Below are 19,049 nucleotides of genomic sequence, written 5' to 3'. Positions count from 1 at the left end.
CTTAAAAAAACTTTGCTGCTAAACTTTCATATTATTTGGAACCACATACATCTGCGAACATGCTTTTTTTTTGTTTGTTTGAAAATATCAAGTGTTAGAACAGGTCGATGCTTATTGATGTGCCTAAATCCCAAAATATCAAATATCATGTATTGACTGTAATTTGACAGCAGTCACACTGATAACAACTATAATAGTAAGAAGTGCCATGGTTACAGAACATTATTCACGAGAGTAAACAGTTATGTACTTCACATTAAGTACAACTACATGTTTGTGGTGAAATGTTGTGATTGAAACAGGCTATCACAAAATAAAAAGAAATCATTTGTAAAATTAATTCAAGAAATTGCTAACTCTTGCTATAATTCCTCAATTGGGAGTGCAAATATATATATGCGGCCCCCCAGTCCCCAATTTATTTGTAATGCGGCCCTAGGCATAAAAAGGTTGCCCACCCCTGATCTAGATCTATAAATATATTTAAAGATATAAATTATAACAAGATATCAAGATTAGTCTGATTAGTCTTAGTAAATGCTAAAACCTAAAGATGCACTTGTGACTTGGAAATTCATAAAAAAAATAAATGCTTCACAGACCTAACGACCGTAACATATGTTCATATTTTTATATGAAAATCAAAATCTGGAATCTAAATTCTCTATATTCTAGATCGATAGATCTGTATTACGAAACTGTATATAGACTATCATTTTTATATTTAATCTAGACCGTAAAAAAATGTCCATATATACAAATATGGATATCAGCAAAAATCTCATAGGCATAGCCATAGGAGATGGGATATGTGTGCTGGGTGGGTATGAAGACAAGTTTTGGGATAGTATTTTTAAAAAGTATAAAATATATATAATTTTCTACAGTCACCAAAATTCATGATTCTAACCAAAAAGGGTTTTGAAGTTAATTCCCCCATCCTTTCCCCCCCCCCCCCCCAAAACAATACAAAAAACTACCTATATGGATATTTTAGGCATGTTTAGTTTTATAGGGTTTTATGCTAAACCTTGCTTTCCCTCCAGCAAAAAGTGGTTAGTAGCTAAAATGACTCCGCTGCCACCATGTTAAGTATGTCTTGAAGAAATAAGGCAACTATTGTCGTAGTTGGGCCGAACACCCTTTTAATCATCAACACAGGACGCCATCTTAGGCAGGAAGGACATGTTCACAACAAAAGACGCATAACTCACAAAGACTAAGGACTATAACTTACATATCAAATATTAACACTAATAAATAACTAAAAAAAAAAGGAAGAACTACAATGACCCAATTCCATTAAAAGGGGGCTGAAAATTTGGTATAGAAAAACTAGTCACCAAAATTCCATGAGCATAGCCTAGATTTTTTTTTTTTTACCTTAAGGATAATTAGTTTGTTCAAGTTTGACTATTTGTCTAAGATACTGGTTAATTTAAGAAAAAAAAAAGTAACAAGGGTACATATTATAGTTTTCATTAGCTACCACATTTACCTTTGCAAATAAAAAAAATCTAAAGGAATGGATGAATATTATATTACTTCTCTCTCAAAGCAAGGAATATAGAAACATATTCTTTTGCTGTGGAACAAATGTGCTTTCATACAGCACAATGACAAACCGGCTTTACTTGTAATAAGAACAAGCAATAAAAAAAGATTTTCTTTTAGAAACCATTTTTAGACTAAATACAACTTGCAACTCATAAATCTTTTTTTTTAATCCAACGTACAGTACCAGTAATTAAAATTGTAATTGTTGTTTAGTTAAAAATTTAAAAATTTTTGCTTTCAACATAATTTATAGATTACCTGGACAGAAAAATTAATCTTTAGTGAATCTTTGAATTAAAACCTGATCAAAATTACTTTATATACCGGTAATCAACAAAATACAAGAGGCTGTTGACTTTGGTCTACTTTATTTTAATCCAGGTCAACTGTTGCAGTCTATTTACTATTAATCTTAAGCAAACAGATGATACATAAAAAAATGGAACCATATCTAAAAGTTATAATCTTGCTTATTAAGATAAAAATAACACTCATAATTTTGAAGTAGTCGCTATCCAATTATAGTGCTACATATACATGACATGACTTCATTGTGTCTCCTTGAGTATCATGACATGTACAGCTTTGCACACTTCAGAGATGTGACAATGCATCCTAGATTGACCTAGATAGTCATGAACAAACGTTAACAGTCTTAAACTGTGTTTAACTTTGCCTATTAAAACAAAGAATTCTGTCGTGTTGAAAATACTTATAGGGAATGGAAATACAAAAGAGATCATAAACTGTTGTTTCTATTCAAATACATAGAAAATAAAGCATAACCATAAGCTAATCACTTGTAAACATTAGTATTGTTGCATTGAACTATTTACAAATAATTAAAGTTTTAAGAGACTTAGCAGCAGAATAAATGTCTAGATGTATAAGCTATACATGTTGTTTTTTTAATTAAAAAACAACAACAAAGGTTTAAAGATGTGAGGTCAAAGTGTTCAAGTATTCAGCTGAAGATAGAGATTTTTATCTCTAGTCCTGGAAAAGACTAATTTTTTTACAGGACTGAGTTCATTGTGTTCTTAAGGAGCTTACATTAGCTTAAGAATGCATAATACAACTCTCAGTAAACCACTAGTCACAAATCAGGTTTAAATTATTTTACAAAGGCTGTAATGATCATGGTAAAGTGATGTTGACTTGTGCACAACAGTCATAAGTGGCACTGCCTTCCACATCAAGACTTTTTGGGGGATTACAAGTCATAGTGCTTTTCTATTCAAACTGCCCAACTTATCATCTTCATTTAGGCTTGGGCCTCAGTGTATCTTCTTTCAATTTCTTGAATAAATTTAGAATTTGAATCATTTTATGATAATAATGTATACCAATTCTAGTTCTATATTAAAAAAAAAAAAAAGTCACAAAAATCTGAACATTTTTATTTCTTGGAGGTTACTGCAAATTTTCAGACACCCACGCACAAACACACAAATGAAATTTATAATTTGATGTTTATCAGTTGTGCATAATCTAGACAAGGAATCAACATCAACAGCATAGTTAACAAATGTTGGACGGAATGTACATGGTTGTGGCTATTAAGCCAGTAAACAAATTTGTTTGGGAAAAAAATAATTTACAAAGAATCTTTCTCTTAGATTTAAAGGGCAAAGCAGAAAAAAGCTTTTTCTAGAACATGGAGAATGAAGCTCTGATGTGCTGTACATAAAACATTTTCTGAAATTTTTTTTTTAACTCTCTTCCATTTTTCCTCTTATGAAATGTGCAGTAAAAAGAAATAAAATTTTTAATTCCCTGGAAGAATAAGTATGACATATTTATGTATAATTTCATCAAACTGAAAAGACATGCTTCAAAGATTTTTCAAGATACAAAACAAATTTGAAACACATTATTTTCATTTGAATTGTACATAAAACTAGATGATTGTATTTTCAGTTGTTTATATTTTCCTCCCAAAATATACTGCAAGAGCATACAAAACAATATATCCAACTCTGCTCTATTTACACATTTTAATAACAATATCATTGAAGTCTATGCTTTTAGATGTTAAAAAAATAAATATGTTGAATAGTGATAAAGGGAAACAACTCATGAACATTTCCAAAGTATGATTGCTATATTACCACCAAAAAACATGTACAAAAGATTTTTGACTTCATGTGTAATTTCAAAGCCATAACCTTCTCCAACAACTGCATGCCAGGATGCTCCAAACTTCTTATCCATTGTGTCTTTGATCATCTTAGCAGCATTCTGGGAATCAAATTTTAAAGTTCAATTTAGGTTGTTATGTACCGGTATCAAAAGAATTTTTATTTCAAAATTATTATTATGTGCCCCTATTCTTTAAAAGTATGAGATTAGCAATTATGGTGCAGATGAAAGCTCAAAGCAATATGGCCAGTAACGCATAGCATTTTATAATTATTACAGCATCTTTAAGGAGGCACGGTGGCTGAGCGGTAAAGTGCTTGAGTTCTGAACCAGGGTTTGAATCCTGGTGAAGACTGGGATTTTTAATTTCGGGATCTTCAGGCGCCTCTGAGTCCACCCAGCTCTAATGGGTACCTGACATTAGTTGGGGAAAAGTAAAGGCGGTTGGTCGTTGTGCTGGCCACATGACACCCTCATTAACCATAGGCCACAGAACCAGAGTGACCTTTACATAATCTGCCCTATAGACCACAAGGTCTGAAAGGGGAACTTTACTACAGTATCTTTAAAAGTGATCACATAGTGATGATATACATTGTGCTGCACTACGCCCTTAAGACAAAAACTTACATAATTTTTGTCTCTCAATGAATATATTTTGTATTGATTCAACACTGATAATTATTTTAGTCAAATGACTTTAAAAGAGAATGAGCTTAATTATAAATAAAGACTTTTACCTCATTATTTGATGCAAATTTTTCACATGCAGTCACACACAATTCCATTGCTTCTGTTTTCATTTCATCATTCATATCTGAATGCTGCATAAAATAAAATAACAACTCATTTCATGTTTCTTTCCTAACTCACTCTGTAACTATTAGTCAGAACTGAACAATTACATACAAATCTTCCTCTTAAAGGATGCATCAAATGCAGAGAACAGTGCTTTTTATTTTAATGAATGTGTATGAATCTTTACCTAAAGTGACTAACAGCTGTTGCTAGGATCTTTTATGTAATGGAACAAGTTTAAGTTAAACTATGCCAATAAGGAAAGAAAATTATACAAATATCTATTCTTTATTATAATGTTAAAACCATCTTTTCTTTCTTAAAAGCATGTCTGATATAGAAATAAAAATTTAATTATCCTGAATTTTTATTTTTTAATTCAAAATCTTCATTAATATGGTGATTTCTATCCAAACAATGGTGTATGTTACCTGATTTATTAGTTTAACAACAATATATATTTATTAAATTAGTAAACTATTGGGAGCAAACATTAGAATTCTAAAATGAAAAATCTGTTAAGTGTACTAGCTGATTGTATCAATGGTCACCCTCCAACTGTGGTATTTTTTGTATTACACCTACATTTTAGACATAGATTATAGTGTCACTATAGTATAGTCTGTATAGTATTGCCTTAACTTAAAGGTTCAATACTGTTTTAATCTATTGGAATTGATGCTGCAGGTCTAGATCTAGCCTGACTAAATGATAGTAGAGCTAGTAAGAATTTTACTCATATAGAGTTGTAAATCTATCTCGAAACTTGCATCTTAAGAGTTAGACTTGGTCTGAAAAACTAATGCGAATCTAGTTCTAGATGTCCTAAGATCTACTATAGTGGTCTACAGTCTACACTATATGAACTTGATAATCTAGATTTCTAGTGTAGATTTAAAATATAAAATTTAAGACCAGCTCTTTAGTACTTAGGCATAATAATTCAAAATCTAGTTCTAGATGTCCTAAGATCTACTATAGTGGTCTACACTATATGAACTTGATAATCTAGATTTCTAGTGTAGATTTAAAATATAAAATTTAAGACCAGCTCTTTAGTACTTAGGCATAATAATTCAAAATAAAGTTATTCTAAAGTTGCAAAATTAAAGAATCTAATCTAGAACTAGCTATAGACTCTAGACCAGAGATCTAATGTCTAAATAAAATTGTTTGGGAAATATAGATCTATAATCAATATCTACTATTATCTAGTCATTGCCTATGAGCTATTGACTATTTTGAGTATGATTTTTGTCAGGGGCAGGTATGGCAAGATTGAATATTTCATTTCTTTGTTAATATTTTGCTATGGAAGAGTTATATCCCTATGTTTATATCCCCAGGCATGAATGTGAACAGTATACACATGATGTTTTTGTTTGTGTTAATTTTTTCCCTATATGAACTCAGTGATTCTGGCAGCTACTTTTGGAGATTAATAGAGAGGATCATATGAGATATTGTATTTTGAGACAAAGTGTCTTAGTGATTATGTTCATACATGGATATATTCAGTGATAACTATTTGTATGGCCAGAGGCATATGGCTGGATATTAGTATTATTATTAAGACTCTATTCTTTATGCTCATTAAATCACATGTCTGTTTATACCAGACTTTTTTTTGTGTGTGTTCTGTAATGACTTATTATAGATGTAAATTAATCGCTGTTCAAGCTCCACTCCACGCACCTGTAAATGAATAACCCACTGCATTATTACAAGCAAACAAAATGATGTTACTTTATGATAGCTACAACTAAAGTAATCCAAGTTATACTTTTCCTAAGTACCCCTTGAGCCAAGTAAAAAAGAACCTGACATTTGTATACCGGTACCAGGTATTTAAAATAATAATCTAAATCTAGAATCTTGTAATTATATGAATACAGAATACATTTAGATGTCTAGATATAACTTTCTCTAGTTAATATAGATAAGAATCTAGCTTTAGATTAGTATAGAATACTAAAGAAGTTAAGTATAGTATAGAACTAGACTCTAGAGTATTAGAGATAGGGCAGATAGTATTATTAAGTTATTAGTTATTCTAGATAATTTAGTCAATTTAGACTAGAATAGATTCAATAGATCTCAATATTAAAATTAATATTTTAAATATTGAGTAGGCCCTAAACTAATAACTAATTGTAATTGAGTATACTAAAATTAAGTCTAAGTTTAAACATAAAAATAAAATCATTTCATATGATTAATTATCATTAATCATGAATGACATGATTATAATCATTATTTAAAAATTATTAGATCTACAGATTAAATTATTTAAATTAATGATTTTCATTCTCAATTCTCTAAAAGTTTGGAAAGTTTATTATGTCAGGAATGCCATACTTACTCTGATTAGTGGATATGTGTGTACTCGTTTTGAATCTGAATCTGCTTTCTTCTCTTCAGTAGCCTCGGCCATTTTTTTGAATTCCTTATGATAACTTTTAACTAAGCAAAAAACTTTTGTTTACAAAGGAGGAAAACTCGGCGCTCATTACGGTAACCAAGTCTTTGACGCATGCGCAGTAAGAAAAAGCTACACGCATTAAAATATTTTCATTAATTGACGAAACAAATTTAAATTATTTAATGAAACAATGATTGTCATCTGCAACATAGACTTAGATGACATATTTTTCGAAATAATATTTCTAGTCGCCAGAAATGTAAATAATATAGAATATATATATATAGTCCTGTTCTTTAAAGTGTTCAATTTGTTTAATTACGACTGTCTTAGTGTTCATGCATTCTACAAAGCAAAAATTTTATAGTCTACAAAAGATGTTTCATAATTCAAATTCATATTATGTATTGTGTTGTATGAAAGGTGAAAGAAAATAGAATCAAGGCAAATAAGACTTCTAAGAAGGAACCACTTGATTTAAAAGCTGATAAAACGTATGTTGTGATTATCGTGGAAAATAATGTATAATTTTAAGCAGTGGCGTCACTAGAGTGGGTGTCACCCCCGCCGCTCCCCCCTCCATCAGAATTTTTTTTCGTGTATTTGTTTGTTTGTTGAGCCATAATACACATACGTTATAATTAACTAAATTAAATGATTGTTAAACAACTATAAAAAAAGAGTGTCAATTAAATTTTAAAATTCAGTTGTTACAACTTATCTATTGTTCAATTTAGCAACAATGCAACCTTAAGTAAATTACTGTTGTTTTTTTCTGGATTGAAAACTTAAAAACGTATCAATCACTCTAAATTAATTTCGATAACGATTTCATTTTTAATAAATGTGCCCATTCTTAAAGTGTTGTCTGTTTCATTGTCGAACGTGTTGTGCTTTTGGTAAAGAAAATATATATCTTGAACAGTGACTATTGGTTGGCATCCTGATATTACGGCGCTAGCTACTATTTCAATAGATTCGATAAAAATATTGTTTAAAAATCAAAGCAGTGTTTATATATGTGGTGGGTTTGGCACAGAACAAACTAAAGGACAAGGCGACTCGTAGGGCGATTCAAAACTGTTTATTATACATTAAAGACCTGCCAAAGGCAAACATAAAACATAATTACAAATAAACATAAACTAAACATAAACTAAACATAATTAATAAGCCTAAATGGTTAGACCAAGTTGTTCACACAACATCAAAGTCTAAATACTAAATCTTAACAAAAAACGAAAAGAAAATCATATAGTGTAAACCAACCTCTCTTATACAAACACAAGAGAGATATGGAACACCCGAAACATTATAAAAATAAAAGACAATGTAGTTCTCTGAAAATAAATCAACTAGTTGTTCTACATAAAACTAATATACATTGTTTGAAGAGTTTCGCTCTTTACTTTCCTTACAAAAAACTACAACAATTAAATAGAACAAATCTATACACTCACAAATACAATGTTTCTTAAAAGCCAGTATCTAAACACTTGTTGTAAAAATACATTTACAAAATGGACAGTTCACATTCTATATAGAATACTACAGGTACGCATTTCAATAAATGAATTCATCTACATGCTGGCTTCTAAAAATAAGAATAGTCCAACATGAACAAAAACCGCGGTAGTGATATTCTACATAAACTACTACCGGTAATTAAATTTACAAGCTAATATGAATAAGTAAAATGTGATTACCTGCAGCCATACGAACACATGGTGTAGAACCAAGCACAAAAGGGAGTGGAGACGACTTAGGTCCAGTAACATACGGACATTACAGCGATACGAGATGCCGGTCGAATGGACAGTGCCCACGTTGGTCTGCCTTGTCATGCGCGGACACAAGGTGCCATCTAGGGTGAAGGGTCACGTGGATATCGGGGTGGCCGGTGTTTTTCTAAAAAGATATCCACTCCACTACAGAGCCCCTAGCTTGAAACGACCCGTCCCGGGGCGTTCAGCCTAGTAGGTTTCTGAAAACTGAAACAACTGTTTCTTGTCAGTGTCTTCTGGAACGACAAGCATCTTTCCAGTTTGTAACGTGCTGGTTCCATCGGTCATACAGAGTGGTCTGTCTTTCTCTAAACATAATGACTGGGAAGCTGTAGAAAGTGTGATAGGGAGCAGTGAGTGAAATCGTCTTTGTGGCTGGTTAAAATGCCTGTAGTTTCTTCTTTGTCTATCTGGCCTCCGGACTCTGTTATGCCTGTTCTTGTTTGGCTGCCCAGTGTTAAAGTTTCTATTTCTCGATGTTAGAATTGAGTGACTTGCATCTGTATTGTACATTGCATCAGCTTGTGGCTCATTGGTTCGTTGTTCTACTTGGTGGGTTGGCTGTGAAACAATGGGTTCACTATTGCACACAGATTGAACCTCAGCTGTGAGTTGTGGTGATTGCTGACAGTGACGCCTTACATGTCCAACTTCCCAGCACTGGGTGCAGACTGGTGATCCATCATCAGTGTATGGGAAGAATCCTCTCTTGGTCCTCGTCCACAAAAGACCCGGTGGTGCTGTTGGTCGACTTCTGTTTTGATGGCTATGTTCCATGTGTCTTTGTGTTGGTCTGCGTTGACTATGCTGTTGACTAGAGAGTGGGTTCCTTGAACTTGGCCGACTGTTATACCCGGACCCCTTTATCTCTTCAAGTTGCTTCTCTAGTTTGGCGAACTGTGCTAAGAGAACTTCAGGCCAATGTTCTTGGGCTCGAACTGCATCTTTGTTCTGGTTCTCCAACTTGAACGCATAGTTTCGTAGCGTTTGAAAGCTTGTCTGGGGATGTTGCGTCATGAACTTAAACAGCTCTCTACGTAGGTCAGGATCACTGATTCCATAGGCATATTGGTCCCTCAATCTTTCCTCCTTGAAGCAATCTAAGCCTTCTCTTTGTTCTTGTCTGATGGCCGTTGTAAACTCCTTAAATAGTCGGTGAGAAAATTCAAGCAGCGACTCACTTTTTCTCTGCTGCGACATCAGAAATGCAATCTCTGCCTCTCGCACCGGTATAATTACTTCAAAAGCAGATGTAAGTGCATCAAGCAGAGCTTCTGGATCACTTCTGATAGGAGGTGGCTGAAGATCTACCTCTACTCTTGCTGGACCACTTATATTCGCAATGATGGTTGCTGTCTTCTCTTGAGGCGAGAGGTAAGGCCGAAGTTCCCATAGATCTCTTATTTCTCTGACGAAATCTTCAATTGAAACTTCCTCATTTCTGCCATCCCCACTGAAATGTCTAATTTTTCTAGCAGGTTCTATAATGTAGTGAGGGCGCTGACAGGCCAGCTTCAATGCCTCAAGTTCAGCTTGTAGTCGAGTCAACATCCCCTTAGTGACACGTTCCATTCCCTCCGGCTCTCCTCCACTGCACATGGGACCCACGTCTCTCCCCTTCAATGAACTAGGTTCCACCATACTTCCCTCCATCTGGCTGCAGGTCTTAAGAAACTCTAACAATAATAGTAACCTAATAACGAAATCTATCTCAACAGAAACAATGTTCAAGCGAAGTAAAATCACAATTAAGAAAATATAAGCAAATTATATTAAAATAAACTAAACTAAATCTAACTACCCTGAAACAAAAAGAAGAAAACAAAAAATAGAAAATATTCGAAAGTACAGAAACGAGAAAAAACTAACTGTTACTTGTTGACATCTACGTCTGGTTGTCACTTTCTTAGTTTCGGTTGTCAGGAAGCAGATTCTGAGACGACTTCTGATCGAACAGTGTTGTCTCACTTCCTGACCCCACTCGTGCTACCAAGTTTCTGTGGTGGGTTTGGCACAGAACAAACTAAAGGACAAGGCGACTCGTAGGGCGATTCAAAACTGTTTATTATACATTAAAGACCTGCCAAAGGCAAACATAAAACATAATTACAAATAAACATAAACTAAACATAAACTAAACATAATTAATAAGCCTAAATGGTTAGACCAAGTTGTTCACACAACATCAAAGTCTAAATACTAAATCTTAACAAAAAACGAAAAGAAAATCATATAGTGTAAACCAACCTCTCTTATACAAACACAAGAGAGATATGGAACACCCGAAACATTATAAAAATAAAAGACAATGTAGTTCTCTGAAAATAAATCAACTAGTTGTTCTACATAAAACTAATATACATTGTTTGAAGAGTTTCGCTCTTTACTTTCCTTACAAAAACTACAACAATTAAATAGAACAAATCTATACACTCACAAATACAATGTTTCTTAAAAGCCAGTATCTAAACACTTGTTGTAAAAATACATTTACAAAATGGACAGTTCACATTCTATATAGAATACTACAGGTACGCATTTCAATAAATGAATTCATCTACATGCTGGCTTCTAAAAATAAGAATAGTCCAACATGAACAAAAACCGCGGTAGTGATATTCTACATAAACTACTACCGGTAATTAAATTTACAAGCTAATATGAATAAGTAAAATGTGATTACCTGCAGCCATACGAACACATGGTGTAGAACCAAGCACAAAAGGGAGTGGAGACGACTTAGGTCCAGTAACATACGGACATTACAGCGATACGAGATGCCGGTCGAATGGACAGTGCCCACGTTGGTCTGCCTTGTCATGCGCGGACACAAGGTGCCATCTAGGGTGAAGGGTCACGTGGATATCGGGGTGGCCGGTGTTTTTCTAAAAAGATATCCACTCCACTACATATACATGCCATTACATGCAGATAATATACGGCTGAAAGTAAGGTTTCACAACTTCTTTTGATATAATGTATGATCTAACGTTTTGGGCTATTTGCAAATTTTCATAAAAAAATTAAAACATGCTAAGCCCAAATACTATATATATATATATATATATATATATATATATATATATATATATATATATATATATATATATATATATATATATATATTGTTATAAACCTGGTGGTGGCACAAAGAGGGGTAGTGGTGTGAGTGTAGTCAGCCGACGCAAATCGCCCCAGGCCAGCGCTAGACGAGCGGTCAACCGTGACGAGTTACGACGGTCGGCCGAGACGAGTGTCAACATGAAGGTTCGAGTAGGATCGTCGTCGTGAACAGAGCTCAGGAGCGTCACGAGAGTTGTAGTCATCTGACCACCTAGAAACGTCAAGCGGCGTTCCGTCCGGTTCTAGAAGGCCAGTAGGGACCCTATATAAGAGCGGAGGTGTCGCAGTCAAGACGGTTTACGACAGAAGGTTCACGACAGGGGCTCAGAACACGGTCGACTACAGCACAGTTCAACGGTGTGGTTCTGTACGGAGCATTACGACGGTTCAGTGCGGAGTACTGTCAAGTACAGTTGAGACGACTGGCGTCTTGATCTTGGTCTGCGATCGAGTTCGACACAACGAGCCTAGTGTGTGAAGTCAGTCCTGAACTGTTGAACCCAGTGCAAGCCCGGAACGAGACGGAGAGGCCAGTGCAAGAGTTGATACGGCGGTACGGTGTTATCGGAGAAATATTTGTACAGTGTACGTGTTGCCAATTGTACAGTATTGGCTGTTATTTATTCAACTATTAAAGTGTTACGTTACTTCGGAGCCCTGAGTTGTCAAGTTCTTTAAGTTGGTGGTGTATGGTGCAGTTTGCAGAGAGCATGGATAGTGAGATTCGTAACAATATATAGGCCCTATATATATATATATATATATATATATATATATATATATATATATATATATATATATATATATATATATATACCGGTAGATCTATTTATCAATTTTAAATAACATGTTCCAATATTTAGCCACTGATTTTTTTTTTTAAATTGTCAGTTATTCCAAAAGTGCATTTGTTTTCACTTGTGTGTCACCCCCCTAACGGGTGTCACCCGGTGCGGATCGCACCCCCTAGTGACGCCATTAATTTTAAGCAGGGTTTCAGTGCAATTCAGAGATGTTGACACATATTTCGCCATAGAAAAAAGTGCTTATAGAGGCTACTCGATTATTATAAACCTATGCTAGGACCGATTCTAACACTCAACTCATTTAACTATTTTTACCCCAAAATAAATGTTTAAAAGTAAGGTATACGCTCATTTATATTCTTGCTATCAGGGTAATCTAATTGACTTAAAAGTTGCATCCAGATTAAAAAGAAATACAATAAGATTTATACCCAATGACAAGCTTTTGTTTCCCACTAAAAACTATTGGAATAAAATATCCGACCTGTAGTTACGTACTTTTTTTCGTCTGAGAAACTTATGATTAAAAAATAAATAAATACATAAAATTTTAGTAATTTATTTTACAGCCTATATGATCTACTAAAATTTTTCATTAAATACATTGTAAGCCTAGTTTGCAGTGGCGTAGCTAGCAATCGGAGGGTCAGGGTTTGGCTTCTTTAGGGGCATCTGCATTTTGACATTCGACATCATGACATGAAATAATGTATTTAATTAATATGTCTGTGTGGAATACATGCACCAGGGTCAATAAATTATATAACAATGTGAATAGCAAGATAACATGGCAGTGGCGTAATACTTAATGTAAAAAAATATTCTGACACTCTTTTGCCCCCCCCCCTTTCTCAAGAGGTGCCCGAGGGGAACTTGTCAATTTGGACCCCCCTCCCCTAGCTACGCCACTGCTCCTTTGTAAGGCCGGTAAGCCTCACTAGCGGGCCACCCTGTGTTGTGTACATAAGATAATGTATAAGTAGAAAAGGGCAATAAAAAGTTGGGAAATGCAATAAAAACGAGTCCAAACAGAACATGTGGTAGACAAAACTCTCTTTTGCTTTAGCAGCAGATTTTTTAAAAATTACACTTTCATTATATAAGTTAGAAAAAATGATTAAATCATCATTGTATAGATTTTATATTTGTATTTCAGAAAAACCGAACAAAATGTTTTTAAAATAAATTGCAGCTTTTAAGAGTTTTAGGAATTACTTTGATCCTCTTTTGCATGTAGAAAGTTTTACCCGATCAATGCTTCGACATCCTTTAATTTATCATTTTCGTTTAGTTAGAAGAAACTAAACAATTTTATATTAACTAATATTTACTAATGCTATTTTAAATTACGCTTAGTTGATTTAAAGAATTATTTGATTATTTAAAAATTAAAATGCACTTAGCATATGGTAGGGTATATAGATATGGGCCAAGAATGGTATTTTTGATTTAAGAAATCCTGTTGGTTATTTGAGCGTTTTTTTTTTCACTAATTTTTATTTAATTTGTAAATATTCTTTATTATCTAATGTTACAATAAGATATTTTTTTACTTTGACGCAGAACCAGAACTAGTCATGCTATAGAATGCCTGGTAATTCTGTAGAATGCCTTGGCAAAGTAAGAAATGGAAAATCATTTGTACTTTGCCTAAAAATGCCCAGGCGTTTTTAAAGCGAAGATTGCACTTCATAACCATCTTCGAAAGTAGATGAAAAATGTGCTCAGCTTTAACTTTGAAGGAGGAGCTATATATAGTCATATATACAATCTGTGAGCTTTTCTGGCTTTTCAGCTCTTTATCGAAATATTTTAAAAGCTCTATTATGATGATGTTTTTTTTCACCCCTCCCCATTCTAACTTTCTCCTAAGATAATTTTGGCCAATAAATTATAGTATGTCACTGTGAATTTGGAAAGCCCGCCTATAGGCTATCGATCTCCCCAACACAAACACTGCCTGTCTGTCCGTCCGTCGGTAATGTTTAGATTAGATTTCAAAAGACTCAAAAAGAGATTGAAATTCTAATTCCGTGATATTTTACAGCTTGCAAAGTTCTGGTGCATCGATTGCTTTTGACCTTCTAAAAGTGAACAGTTCGTTTTTTTTTTAAAACTAAGACGATTTTTTTTCCTTTCATAAAAATACACCGTTTTCACATTGCTATATCAACTCTGTCTGTTTGTACACATTGTTTCTCCCACACCCAATCTCGGATCAAGTTGAAATTTGGCACAATTATTTCTTATAAATGACAAAGCAAGAATCAATAATAAAAATAATAATTAGTTGATTAATGAGGTAATTAGTTATTTTGTTTGGTATAAAACAAGAAAAAGAAATTGTACTTGACAGATGTGGTGCTATAAATTCAATTAGTACCCTTTATATTTTATGTAGAGAATTACGTTGTCGCTTAAAAGTTTGAAACTAACGATAGATGAATACATAGCTATGAAACCTTCTATTTTTAAAAGCAATTCTCTGGCACAGTGTTTAGTGTGTTGGTTTGAAGAGTCTGGAGCCCTCGAGTTCGAATTGAAGTCGTACAATTATTTTTTATAAAATACATTTAAAAAGCGATCACGGTAACATTCCCACAGATACCACCTTCTTTCTCCCACACCCCTTTCTCAACTGGTCTAGACACGTCACAGAATCATAGAGAAAGCTAAAAGTATGAAATTGTGCTAAACAAAAACAATTGGTTAAAAATATTTCTTCTTCTTCCTCGTTCTCACTTTTATGTTGGAGCGTTCATTTGACTAGACCAATATATGAGATGAACTGCGCAGTGGTTTCCAAATCAGGGAACTCTCAATATAGTTTTCTTTCTATTGGGGTGTTTTGGGGCCAGTGTCTTCTGGTTTGTACGGGTATCATGGTAAAGAGAACAGTTTTGAAGGACATGATCAGTTTTCTCAGGGACACTCCACATGGGCAGATATCACTGGTTCCAATTTTGAGCTTCCGGTACATGTGTTGTCATACAACTGTTGTCTCATTCTGTTGTGTCCGGTCCTGAGTCGAAAGACGTTGATCTTGTCGAGATAGCTTATAATAGCAGTGGCGTAGCTACCAATGTGCGGGTGGTGCGGGCCGCACAGGGCACCAAGTGGAGAGGGGCACCAAAATTCCCCCAGTGTGTATTAATTTCCTATCTCCCTGAGCATTTCAGTAAAAACGACTAATTGTATGGACACGAACAAACATAAACTACTGTATTTTAAACATGAACTAACGATTTATAAACTAGTCATGTCGCTATTTTGTTTCATCTCCTTGACTATTTCTTCCATACAATGTAAGCTATAGAACAGTTTGAATCTAATTTACTAGATTTATTTCGGACACACGGTACATGTTGTTACTACACTGATCAATGCTCTGTAATATAAAGAAGAAGAAGAAGATAGGCCAACCTTTTTTTACTTCATTGTTTAGTCCATTGGTTTAATCTAGATATAGAGTTTACAAATATATTACTAAACTCTAGCTGTAAACAATTGTCTTAGTTTATTCATTTCTTTATGATTCTTTATAGTTTAATTTTGGAAATAATTCTATTGTAATGTCAATATTTTTAAATAAGCTAACCTTTTTTTTTCTACGAATTTTTTTAAACTAAATAGTTAATTGTAATACTGTAACGTAAACAAAATGATGAACAGCGCTCAAGACTGACTAGTCTGGCTGGCGCCTCAAAACCCTTTTAAGCTCAGATGGAGAAATCGGCATCTCTGGTTCTGTCCGGTCTGGGTAGACTATAAGGGCCCCATACCCAGATCTATCGGGGTCCCTAGTTACCGACTTATCGGTATAACAGAAAATGGCATCTGATGGGTAGGATTTTAGTGTAGCTGATGCCAAGTTTTGGAGTATGGCAGGTGTTAATCGCCTCTTGGTGGCTCCCTCTTGCCCTATGAGGGACATGTTTATTTGTGGGGCCGGCAATCTCCTACACGGAGGGCAAGTACTAATTCTTCTAATAGGAATTCTATCAGTGGAGAGCCCAGCTGATTTTGACAAATTGGCCGCAATGTGGAGGAGCGATCGCATTTTTATGCGGTTCCTCTCTCTCCACTGTTGCACTAAGATTGTAGTGGGTAGCCTAGAGTCGCCCCTTTTGTAGCGCTCGTAGGCTGTAAGTACCGCCCTCTCCCTCCTTAAATGTAAAGGGGCCACGTTTGTTAAGATTTCAGCAGAGTTTGTTGGGCTTGTCCGAAAGGTGACACAAATGAACCTTAGTGCCTGTGATTGTACTCGGTCGAGTGATTCGAGGGCAGTTTTACTAGCATATACTTGAACTGTATGGCTGTACTCAATTTGTGATCTGACTGCCCCTAAGTACAATGTGCGTAGCATGTAAGCTTTGTCACCCCACTTTGTGCTGGCCAGCTTTCTTAGTAACGGTAACTTCTCCTAGGCTTTTCTTTCAACTTCCTGGATGTGCTGGAGGGAACTTGAAGTTCGCCTGAGAGTAGGGAACAATATTGACAACAAGGCCCAAGATTTGATTATACAAGAGACGAAAACCTGGAGAGTTAGTAAAATTACTATCAAAGTACGATCCACTTTGAGGGAGCATGTGCTTCGAACTAAGCTTTGTTCCAGACCGAATACATACATGTCTCCACAAATACAAAATGAATTTATTACAATATTGGGGGATCACGCTAAAAACAAATCATACAGCAAGTAAAACAAGCCAAATAATTCTCAATTATTTTTGACAGTACACCTGACATCTCAAAGCTGGATCAAACTTTCCAAATTTTACGGTGCGTTGTCATGGATAATGACGGGGTGCAGGTTCGTGAGTCTTTTGTTGACTTCATCGACACAAAGGACAAGCATGCTGCTGGAATCGCTGAGATGATTCTAGAGAAACTGCGTTCGGATGGCTTAGACATAATGGCCTGCAGGGGTCAAGGCTATGATAATGCTGCGGTCATGAAAGGTCAAAACTACGGTGTCCAAAAACGTATTTTAGAAGTCACTATTCATTGCCTGCTCAAACCTTTCTCTTAATTTAGCAGAAATTCGAGCTGCTGAAGCTGAAGTCAATTCGGTAACATTTTTTGGTACACTGGGCCGTTCACACTCCTTTTTCTCAACTTCAACACACCGCTGGGATATCCTCATCAAAATAACCGGAACTAGCCTTAAACGTTTAGTTGAGACCCTCTGGAGCGCCAGAGGAGAAGCCGTCAAGATGGTTAGGGATAAATTTTCTAAAATTTTAGAAACTCTGGAGACATTAACTAGCAGAGATGAAAATTCATCGACTAAATCTGAAGCAGGTGGATTATTAGTTTCTATTCAGTCTTTTAATTTTCTCACCTATCTTGGATTTTGGGCTCCTGTATTAACTGAAATTAATGATACGCAATTCTACCTTCGAAAACAAGGATTGTCTATTCGAGACTTCTCACTCAAACTAAAAACATTAGAGACATTTTTAAGTAGTAATTGAGAGGACATCACTGAAGCCAGCATTACCTTTGCCGAAAGCGTGTGCTCAGAACTGAGAATCAGTACAGAACCTCAAAAACGTATTGGCCATAAGAAAAAGATGCCTGGTGAGAAAAGTGACGACTCTGTTCTTACACACAAAGAAGAGCTACGAAGGGAAATTTATTCTACCTTGAACAGGATTGTTCAAGGTCGAAATCAATCTCGATAGTACTCCTAGCGACATTGATAAAAACGAATTTCTGCTGAAGCGAAAGAGGCTTCAACGGTTTGTCACAGTTTCATCAGAAGCCTCCGAACTTCCAAAACAAGGACCTGTTGAGCTCTTGAAATTTATAAAAAAAATATCAGCTAGATGATTCAGTCCCGAATATCGTCATCATGATTCGCCTATTTTCGACTATTGCGGTAAACGTCGCTACATGCGAGAGAAGTTTTTTCCAAACTTAAACTGATCAAGAATTACTTGCGATCAACGATGACAAATTTACGACTCACTAATTTAGCCATTTTGTCATTTGAACAAGAGCTGGTGGAAAAAATTGATACTTTTGCCAGCAAGAAAGCGTGTAAAATTCATTTGTAGTATGTTTATGTAAAAGTGAATTAACAATATTTGATTAATGAATGCATATTATTTTGCACAAAAAAGTAAGGTTTTGCAATGTGATTAATTAGTTAGTTGTTTTTTTTTTTGGGGGGGGGCATCATGATGAGGTACCGCACCAGGCATCATATACTCTAGCTACGCCACTGTATAATAGGCATCATCTTTCATTTTCAATTGCACAGATTTATTATTGTTAGTCTACATCTATTACAAATTTAATTATATGACTAATCCAAACAAATGGATGCAATTACATATAATATAAACTTTGTGTTTTTTTTTAAATAAAGTTTTATTTTAATTTTTCTTGTTTGAAAACCATTTAGGCCCA

General features: G+C 34.7%; 2 protein-coding genes across 3 annotated transcripts; both read right to left on the bottom strand.

Annotated features, from left to right (window-relative positions):
* Window positions 1–1,125: 1,125 nt before the first annotated feature.
* LOC106078592 (dynein axonemal light chain 4-like) lies at window positions 1,126–7,040 on the bottom strand. Its single transcript, XM_013239497.2, has 3 exons — window positions 6,860–7,040; window positions 4,440–4,523; window positions 1,126–3,798 (listed from the first exon to the last, which is right to left on the bottom strand). The coding sequence occupies exons 1-3, from the start codon at window positions 6,929–6,931 to the stop codon at window positions 3,634–3,636; spliced, it is 321 nt and encodes a 106-aa protein (XP_013094951.1). The 5' UTR covers window positions 6,932–7,040; the 3' UTR covers window positions 1,126–3,633.
* Window positions 7,041–7,913: 873 nt separating this feature from the next.
* On the bottom strand, window positions 7,914–11,605 carry LOC129924498 (uncharacterized). 2 transcript variants are annotated; one of them, XR_008776435.1, is made up of 3 exons: window positions 11,387–11,605; window positions 8,626–10,783; window positions 7,914–8,021 (listed from the first exon to the last, which is right to left on the bottom strand). XR_008776435.1 is itself a non-coding variant. In XM_056019195.1 (2 exons), exon 2 carries the CDS (start codon window positions 10,354–10,356, stop codon window positions 8,893–8,895), a length of 1,464 nt encoding a protein of 487 aa, XP_055875170.1. In that variant the 5' UTR covers window positions 10,357–10,783; window positions 11,387–11,605; the 3' UTR covers window positions 8,030–8,892. The 2 variants fall into 2 exon arrangements, 1 of the variants encoding a protein (XP_055875170.1); XM_056019195.1 differs by lacking the exon at window positions 7,914–8,021 and having other exon boundaries at window positions 8,030–10,783.
* Between the last annotated feature and the right edge of the window lie 7,444 nt (window positions 11,606–19,049).

Source organism: Biomphalaria glabrata, chromosome 2 (genome assembly GCF_947242115.1).
Source record: "Biomphalaria glabrata chromosome 2, xgBioGlab47.1, whole genome shotgun sequence".
NCBI lineage: Eukaryota > Metazoa > Mollusca > Gastropoda > Planorbidae > Biomphalaria > Biomphalaria glabrata.
The sequence above is the reverse complement of the archived record's forward strand: the minus strand, read 5'-3'. Positions and strand labels throughout refer to the sequence as shown.

Bases quoted from the DNA above. Each gene is read 5' to 3' on its own strand.
- LOC106078592 (XM_013239497.2), bottom strand. From the start codon at position 6,931: ATGGCCGAGGCTACTGAAGAGAAGAAAGCAGATTCAGATTCAAAACGA. The intron at 4,524-6,859 runs GTAAGTATGGCA...TATTTTATGCAG, and splicing joins ACACATATCCACTAATCAGA to CATTCAGATATGAATGATGA. The intron at 3,799-4,439 runs GTAAAAGTCTTT...TTTGATTCCCAG, and splicing joins AATTTGCATCAAATAATGAG to AATGCTGCTAAGATGATCAA.
- LOC129924498 (XM_056019195.1), bottom strand. From the start codon at position 10,356: ATGGAGGGAAGTATGGTGGAACCTAGTTCATTGAAGGGGAGAGACGTG.